The following is a 9,165-nucleotide window of genomic DNA, read 5'->3' as shown; positions in this document are numbered from 1 at the left end:
AGCAAAGACACAATCCAGCTAGTATGCCGACTTCAAGACCTAAAAGAAACAAAAGAATTGGAGAAAAACCCCGAAAACCTCATCCATCTATTCAACACAGCCATTTCACCCACTCTAGGAAGACATTGTCGGGAATGGCCAGAGGGCAAAACTGATGCGGAAGTGAAGCTACTCATAGAAGAAAACAGTAAAGAAGAGGACATCATCATATACACAGATGGCTCAGTCACCAAAGACCAATCCGGTTGGGGATTCACTGAGAAACAAAATGGAAAAACAATTAGGGAAGAGAATGCTGCCTACAAAGTCACAACCTCCAGCCAAACGATGGAAGTTGAGGCTGTGACACATGCTCTCCAGTGGCTATCATCTGTCCATACGCCCGGAAACCAACATGCCATGATTCTAACAGACTCAATGAACCTCATACAGAAAACTGAAAGCAGAATGGGAAGCCCACAGTGGCATGAGGCAATGCGCAACTTTCAGATAAAAAAACTCACATGGTAATACTGCCCGGGACATGCAGGTGTTAAGAGAAATGAGCAAGCTGACAGACTTGCTGGTAACGCAACAACAACGAGCGGCCTACACCTAGGATAATCGGAAATCCTCAGAAAAGTCAAAGAATACCAAAAAGAACAGGTACAAGGCCATCACACCATCGATCGCCTCAAAGAAATAAAGGTAGAGAGAGGGAGCGGCCGTAAGTCTAGCATGAAAGGTAGAGCACGATGCTTTGCAAATCAAATGAATATTGGCATCATTTCCAAACCAACATTGCACACATTAATTTCTTCAAAACGGAACAGAGTCTCTGTGGGCATTTCTAAATACAATAGACTGAACAACACGCTAGACACCACGTTCCTGCCATCGGAGATCTTGTCCCACCCCTCTTGCGGCCAATCAGTGGCAGCCTCTGTATGTGTGTGTGTGTGTGTGTGTGTGTGTGTGTGTGTGTGTGTGTGTGTGTGTGTGTGTGTGTGTGTGTGTGTGTGTGCCGTGGAAGCTGCGATACGTAGCCTAGGTATGATTGTGTGGAGGAGGGGGGCAAGGGGGTGTGGGGGATGCAGGATAATTTGGGAGATTGTGTGTGTGTGTGTGTGTGTGTGTGTGTGTGTGTGTGTGTGTGTGTGTGTGTGTGTGTCGGAGCTTGTGTACATTTATGTGTATTAGTTTGCGTTTTCACATCTGAGAAACAACATGTTTTTGCATATCTGTTCTGCATATGTGTGTGTGTGTGTGTGTGTGTGTGTGTGTGTGTGTGTGTGTGTTACATTTGTTTGCTTATTTATCATCATAATTATCTTTCTATTTTGTTCCTATCAATTTTTTTTTCTCAAGGCATGACAAAGTGCTTTGGGTTACGCTGCTGGTGGAGAAACAAGGAGGACAGTTCTACACGTGTCTTCCTGAAGGTGATGACTCAAGGACAGTTCTACACGTGTCTTCCTGAAGGTGGGGACACAAGGACAGTTCTACACGTGTTTTCCTGAAGGTGGGGACACAAGGAGGACAGTTCTACACGTGTCTTCCTGAAGGTGATGGCACAAGGACAGTTCTACACGTGTCTTCCTGAAGGTGGGGACACAAGTAGGACAGTTCTACACGTGTTTTCCTGAAGGTGATGGCACAAGGACAGTTCTACACGTGTCTTCCTGAAGGTGGGGACACAAGGACAGTTCCACACGTGTCAGGTGACGTGTCAGGTGGCTCAAGTCCTGCCTTTGATCAGCCATCTTGCTGGTCACTGGCATCCCTGTTGGCTGCAGTGTAGGGTTTGACAGGCCACGTTGGCTTAGGGGCCTTCTTGGGGACTTCCTTTGGGGGTATAGGCTCTTCCTTTATGGGCTTGGGGGGTAACATTGGGGAGTAGGGCTCTTCCTCTGGAGGGTTGGGGTCTACCTTTGGAGGGATGGGGACTTCCCTTGGACCAGAAGGCCTCTCTTTGTGCAGGCTGAGGGAAAGGGCGGGCCCCCGGCCTGGTACCCAGTCCTCTTTGTTCTGGTGACGGGGACTGACCCGCTGAACGACCGGGGGAGGAGGGGGAGGGGGTCGCCGCCTGTTCCCCCCAGGCGCCCTATCGCCGGGAACCCCCTCACTGCTGTGGGCGCCAGACGACAGAGCCCCTGCAGAGGGAGGGGGGCTGGGGAGGGGTGACGAGGCCGGTGGGGAGTCGGGTGGGGAGTCCTCCTGGGGGGGAGGCAAGGGGGACATGTCTGGCGGCAGCAGCATGGTCCGGAGCTGTCTCTTCAGAGTGGCCCTCAGCCGGGGGCTGGGGCCGGTACCTGGACGGCGGGGAGGTGGTGGGGGCAGCTCCACAGGATCGTGTCCCCCTGACGGGCTGTCGCAGAGCTTGGGGGGCAGCTCCGGGGGTTCGGGCTCTGCTGCGTGTATGCTGGGGGAGGGGGAGGGCTGGCCCAGCGCCATGATGTCTTGATAGAGGTCCGCAGGCACCATGTAGCCTTCATCATCCTGCACGTGAGGTCCACAGACACACACCGTCTCTACATTACAGCACTGTTTTAGACACACACACACAGACACACACACACACACACACACACACACACACACACACACACACACACACACACTGTCTCTACATTACAGCACTGTTTTAGACACACACACACACACACACACACACACACACACACACCGTCTCTACATTACAGCACTGTTTTAGACACACACACACACACACACACACACACACACACACACTGTCTCTACATTACAGCACTGTTTTAGACACACACACACACACACACACACACACACACACACACACACACACACACACACACACACTGTCTCTACATTACAGCACTGTTTTAGACACACACACACACACACACACACACACACACACACACACACACACACCGTCTCTACATTACAGCACTGTTTTAGACACACACACACACACACACACACACACACACACACACACACACACACACACACACCGTCTCTACATTACAGAACTGTTTTAGTGACACACAGGTCTCTCTACATTACAGCACTGATTTAGTGACAAACAGGTTACTCTACATTACAGCACTGATTTAATCACACACAGGTCTCTCCACATTACAGCACTATTTTAGTCACACACTGGTCTCTACATCACAGCACTGTTTTAGTCACACGCAGGTATCTACATTACAGCACTGATTTAGTGACACACAGGTCTCTCTACATTACAGCACTGTTTTAGTCACACGCAGGTATCTACATTACAGCACTGATTTAGTCACACACAGGTGTCTCTACATTACAGCACTGTTTTAGTCACACACAGGTCTCTCTACATTACAGCACTGATTTAGTCACACACAGGTCTCTCTACATTACAGCACTGTTTTAGTCACACACAGGTCTCTACATTACAGCACTGATTTAGTAACACACAAGTCTCTACATCACAGCACTGTTTTAGTCATATACAGGTCTCTACATCACAGCACTGTTTTAGTCACACACAGGTCTCTCTACATTACAGCACTGATTTAGTCACACACAGGTCTCTCTACATCACAGCACTGTTTTAGTCACACACAGGTCTCTCTACATTACAGCACTGATTTAGTCACACACTGGTCTCTCTACATCACAGCACTGTTTTAGTCACACACAGGTCTCTGCATTACAGCATTGCTTTAGTCACACACAGGTCTCTCTACATCACAGCACTGTTTTAGTCACACACAGGTCTCTGCATTACAGCATTGCTTTAGTCACACACAGGTCTCTCTACATCACAGCACTGTTTTAGTCACACACAGGTCTCTCTACATTACAGCACTGATTTAGTCACACACAGGTCTCTCTACATCACAGCACTGATTTAGTCACACACAGGTCTCTACATCACAGCACTGATTTAGTCACACACAGGTCTCTACATTACAGCACTGATTTAGTCACACACATGTCTCTCTACATTACAACACTGTTTTAGTCACACACAGGTCTCTCTACATCACAGCACTGATTTAGTCACACACAGGTCTCTCTACATTACAGCACTGATTTAGTGACACACAGGTCTCTACATTACAGCACTGATTTAGTCACACGCAGGTCTCTCTACATTACAGCACTGATTTAGTGACACACAGGTCTCTACATTACAGCACTGATTTAGTGACACACAGGTCTCTCTACATCACAGCACTGTTTTAGTCATATACAGGTCTCTACATCACAGCACTGTTTTAGTCACACACAGGTCTCTCTACATCACAGCACTGATTTAGTCACACACTGGTCTCACTACATCACAGCACTGATTTAGTCACACACAGGTCTCTACATTACAGCACTGCTTTAGTCACACACATGTCTCTCTACATTACAACACTGTTTTAGTCACACACAGGTCTCTACATTACAGCACTGTTTTAGTGACACACAGGTCTCTACATCACAGCACTAATTTAGTCACACACAGGTCTCTCTACATTACAGCACTGTTTTAGTCACACACAGGTCTCTGCATTACAGCATTGCTTTAGTCACACACAGGTCTCTCTACATTACAGCACTGTTTTAGTCACACACAGGCCTCTCTACATTACAGCACTGTTTTAGTGACACACAGGTCTCTACATTACAGCACTGTTTTAGTCACACACAGGTCTCTCTACATCACAGCACTGTTTTAGTCACACACAGGTCTCTCTACATTACAGCACTGTTTTAGTCACACACAGGTCTCTCTACATTACAGAACTGTTTTAGTCACACACAGGTCTCTCTACATTACAGCACTGATTTAGTCACACACTGGTCTCTCTACATCACAGAACTGTTTTAGTCACACACAGGTCTCTCTACATTACAGCACTGTTTTAGTCGCACACTTGTCTCTCTACATCACAGCACTGATTTAGTCACACACAGGTCTCTCTACATTACAGCACTGATTTAGTCACACACAGGTCTCTACATTACAGCACTGATTTAGTAACACACAGGTCTCTACATCACAGCACTGATTTAGTCACACACAGGTCTCTCTACATCACAGCACTGTTTTAGTCACACACTGGTCTCTCTACATCACAGCACTGATTTAGTCACACACAGGTCTCTCTACATCACAGCACTGTTTTAGTCACACACTGGTCTCTCTACATCACAGCACTGATTTAGTCACACACTGGTCTCTCTACATCACAGCACTGATTTAGTCACACGCAGGTCTCTCTACATTACAGCACTGATTTAGTCACACACAGGTCTCTCTACATTACAGCACTGATTTAGTCACACACAAGTCTCTCTACATTACAGCACTGATTTAGTCACACACGTCTCTACAGTACAGCACTGATTTAGTCACACACTGGTCTCTCTACATCACAGCACTGATTTAGTCACACACGTCTCTACATTACAGCACTGATTTAGTCACACACGTCTCTACATCACAGCACTGATTTAGTCACACACACGTTACAGCACTGTTTTAGTCACACACAGGTCTCTCTACATTACAGCACTGATTTAGTCACACACTGGTCTCTCTACATTACAGCACTGATTTAGTCACACACAGGTCTCTCTACATTACAGCACTGTTTTTCACAGCAGTGACACACAGCTCCAACATCTACTACTACTGCTGCTGCTGATACTAATACTGGTAGGCATGCTGCTGCTGCTCCTCCTACTACTACTACTGCTATTGCTACTACTACTGCTGCTGCTACTAGTACTACTACTGCTGTTGCTGCTGCTGCTGCTCATACTACTTCTGTTGCTGTTGCTGGGGTTTCCGCTGCTGCTGCTGCTACTACTGCTACTACTACTACTACAACTACTACTACACGTGTACTGTTGTCACGAGTGGACAGAGGGAAAGCAGCACGTGACGTCACCACAGCACGTCATCACAGCACGTGACATGACCCCAAGCACGTGACATGACCACACAATGTGACGTGACCACAGCATGTGACGTGACCAAGCACGTGGCATGACAACAGCACTGACATGACCACAACACGTGACACGACCACAGGACATGACCCCAAGCACGTGACGTGACCAAGCACGTGACATGAAAACAGCACTGACATGACCACAACACGTGACATGACCACAGGACATGACCCCAAACGCGTGACGTGACCAAGCACGTGACATGACAACAGCACTGACATGACCACAACACGTGACATGACCACAGCACGTGACGTGGCCACAGCACGTGACATGACCACATGACCACAGCACGTGACATGACCACAGCACGTGACATAACCTCAACACGTGACATGACCACAGCACGTGACTACACCCACCTCTTCAAAGTCCGGCTCCTCCTCCTCCCCAGAGACTCTGACACCCGCCACCACCTCTCCCCCCTCAAACCCCATCCACAGGCCGCCCGCGACGTCAGTGGAGAGACACGTGGGGTGGGGGTGGGGTGCGGGGAAGAAGGCGGTGAGGAGGCAGTCGTGGAGGTGGTCTGTGACGAGGATGACGCTGTGGAAGCTCTCTGCCAGCAGCAGCACCTCGCGGTCCTGCAGACGGCAGAAGCACAGGTCGGTGAGCACGGCCTGCTTCAGGGCCTGCCGCACGTGCAGACTGCACAGGGCACCGCCGCCCTGCCTGGAGAACACCTCCACCTTCTGGCAGGCCCTCAGCACGGCCAGGTGGCGGCCCGAGGAGCTGCTCACCGCCCGGACCGCGTCCTTGACGGGCAGGTCCAGCAGCACAGAGGGCTCCCCACGCTGACCGCTCAGCGGGTAGCTGATCTCACACACCTGGCTGCCCCCGCTGCTCCCGGGCCTGAGGAAGAGGACGGTGGGGGGAGGGGCGGGGGGGTCCCCGGGACAGGGCGGGGGTCGGGGGGCGCCCGTCTGCCACGTGAGCGAGGTCGGCGAGAAGAGAGCCAGCTGACAGTTGACCAGCTCCACCATCACCACTTCCCCCCACTCCTCCCCCTCCCCGTCCACCACCCGCTCCTGTCGCTTCTGGCCGTCGGGGGCGTAGTGGGCCAGGCAGGGCGGGGACCGGCCGTCACTGTACAGCACGCTGACCGAGCCGTCTGCCATGGGCAGGAGGCGGGTCACTCTCCTGGCGCAGCTGTCTGCCGGACACAGCCTGGTGCAGAAGGACCAGCAACAGCCAGGCGGCACCGTGCTGACCAGCCGGGCGGGGAGCGGCAGGCCCAGGAAGGCTTGGATGGCGGCCTGACACACGTCAGGGGGGGAGCACGGCGCCGTCATCTCCCAGGCGTGCTCCGCCACGTGCGCCGACAGCTCCCAGTTCTCGGGCTGCCCTGCCTTGTGCACGTGCCGGAAGTCAGCGTAAACCCGGGCCACGTGCTGGTCACTGGCGCCTTCCTCCAGAGCGCGGTCCATGACGTCACTGACCTGCTGCAGGTAGCGGACGTTGTCTGTCAGGTGGCCCAGCGCCGCCTTCATGTCCCTGTTGACGTCCTTCCTCAGCCCCTTCAGCCGCCGCTCCGTCAGCAGTCTGTAGCGCTGCGCCCACTCCTGCACGGCGTCCGCCTTCGTGTCCACGGTGGCCTGAACACTGTCCATGGAGGTCAGGAAGGACGCTATGGACGCCGACATCTTGTCCTCCAGCAGCCGGACCACCCTCAGCCTCCGCTCCACCTCCTCTCTCTCCTCCTTCAGCTTCTCCCGCAGGTGACAGGCGGCCAGGTCAAGGTCAGTGGTGGGGTGACCCTCGTGGCGGGTCATCTTGCAGTCCCGGCAGATGGGGAGGGTGCAGGCCTGGCACACAAAGCGAAGCCTTTCCCCGGGGTGACGCTGGCACTGATCAGAGGCCATTTCTGTCCTCTCTGTCTCTCCACGTCTTTTCCTGTCTCTCCAAGACACTCTGTCTCTGTCTCTCCCTTTTCACCTGTCTCTCCCTAATTCTTCTTGTCCCTCTCTCTCTGTCTCTCCCGCTCTTTTCCTGTCTCTCTCTGGCTATGCCTGTCTGTCCGCTTCTCTCCAGGACTCCTTCTATCTCTGTCTTTCTCTGTCTCTCCCTGTCTCTGTCTCTCTCTCTGTCCATCCCTGTCTGCCTGTCTCTCCCTTTGTCTCTGTCTCTCCAAGTCTCTGTCTCCTAGTCTCTCTCTGTCTCCTTCTTTCTCTGTTTCTCCCTGTCTCTCTCCCCCCCTCTCTCTCTGCCTGTGTCTCCCTCTTTCTCTGTTTCTCCCTGTCTCCCCCTCTCTCTCTCGCTGTCTCTCCCCCTCTCTCTCGCTGTCTCCCCCCTCTCTTTCTCCCTGAGTCTCCCCCCCCCTCTCTCTCCCTGTCTCCCCCTCTCTCTCCCTGTCTCCCCCTCCCTCTCTCTCCCTGTCTCCCCCCTCGCTCTCCCTGTCTCCCCTCCCTCTCTCTCTCCCTGTCTCCCCCCCCCTCTCTCTCTCTCTCCCTGTCTCTCCCCCTCTCTCTCTCTCTCTCCCTGTATCCCCCCTCTCTCTCTCTCTCCCTGTCTCTCCCCCCCTCTCTCTCTCTCTCCCTGTCTCTCCCCCTCTCTCTCTCTCTCTCCCTGTATCCCCCTTCTCTCTCTCTCTCCCTGTCTCTCCCCCTCTCTCTCTCTCTCTCCCTGTATCCCCCCTCTCTCTCTCTCTCCCTGTCTCTCCCCCTCTCTCTCTCTCTCTCCCTCTCTCTCCCCCTCTCTCCCTGTCTCTCCCCCTCTCTCTCCCTCTCTCCCCCCCCTCTCTCTCTCTCGCTGTCTCTCCCCCTCTCTCTCCCTCTCTCCCCCCCTCTCTCTCTCTCTCCCTGTATCCCCCCCTCTCTCTCTCTCCCTGTATCCCCCCCTCTCTCTCTCTCTCCCTGTCTCTCCCCCTCTCTCTCCCTCTCTCTCCCCCCCCTCTCTCTCTCTCTCCCTGTATCCCCCCCCTCTCTCTCTCTCCCTGTATCCCCCCCTCTCTCTCTCTCTCCCTGTCTCTCCCCTCTCTCTCCCTCTCTCCCCCCCCCCTCTCTCTCTCTCTCCCTGTATCCCCCCCCTCTCTCTCTCTCCCTGTGTCTCCCCCTTTCTCTCCCTCTCTCCCCCCCTCTCTCTCTCTCTCCCTCCCTGTATCCCCCCCTCTCTCTCTCTCCCTGTATCCCCCCCTCTCTCTCTCTCTCCCTGTCTCTCCCCCCCTCTCTCCCTCTCCCCCCCCCCTCTCTCTCTCCCTGTATCCCCCCC

At 53.0% G+C, this 9,165-nt stretch overlaps 1 protein-coding gene across 1 annotated transcript; it reads right to left on the bottom strand.

Moving 5' to 3' along the window:
- Window positions 1-1,232: 1,232 nt before the first annotated feature.
- Window positions 1,233-8,198, bottom strand: LOC143297019 (uncharacterized). The gene is made up of 2 exons (XM_076609158.1): window positions 6,321-8,198; window positions 1,233-2,478 (listed from the first exon to the last, which is right to left on the bottom strand). The coding sequence occupies exons 1-2, from the start codon at window positions 7,818-7,820 to the stop codon at window positions 1,735-1,737; spliced, it is 2,244 nt and encodes a 747-aa protein (XP_076465273.1). The 5' UTR covers window positions 7,821-8,198; the 3' UTR covers window positions 1,233-1,734.
- Window positions 8,199-9,165: the final 967 nt, after the last annotated feature.

Source organism: Babylonia areolata, chromosome 22, assembly GCF_041734735.1.
Source record: "Babylonia areolata isolate BAREFJ2019XMU chromosome 22, ASM4173473v1, whole genome shotgun sequence".
Lineage (NCBI taxonomy): Eukaryota > Metazoa > Mollusca > Gastropoda > Neogastropoda > Buccinidae > Babylonia > Babylonia areolata.
This window is presented reverse-complemented; position numbering and strand designations above follow the sequence as displayed.

What these genes read in the sequence shown, in the direction of transcription:
- LOC143297019 (XM_076609158.1), bottom strand. Translation starts at nt 7,820, where the DNA reads ATGGCCTCTGATCAGTGCCAGCGTCACCCCGGGGAAAGGCTTCGCTTT. An exon ending in AGGAGCCGGACTTTGAAGAG is followed by an intron (nt 2,479 to 6,320) that starts GTGGGTGTAGTC and finishes CCTCACGTGCAG; the next exon opens with GATGATGAAGGCTACATGGT.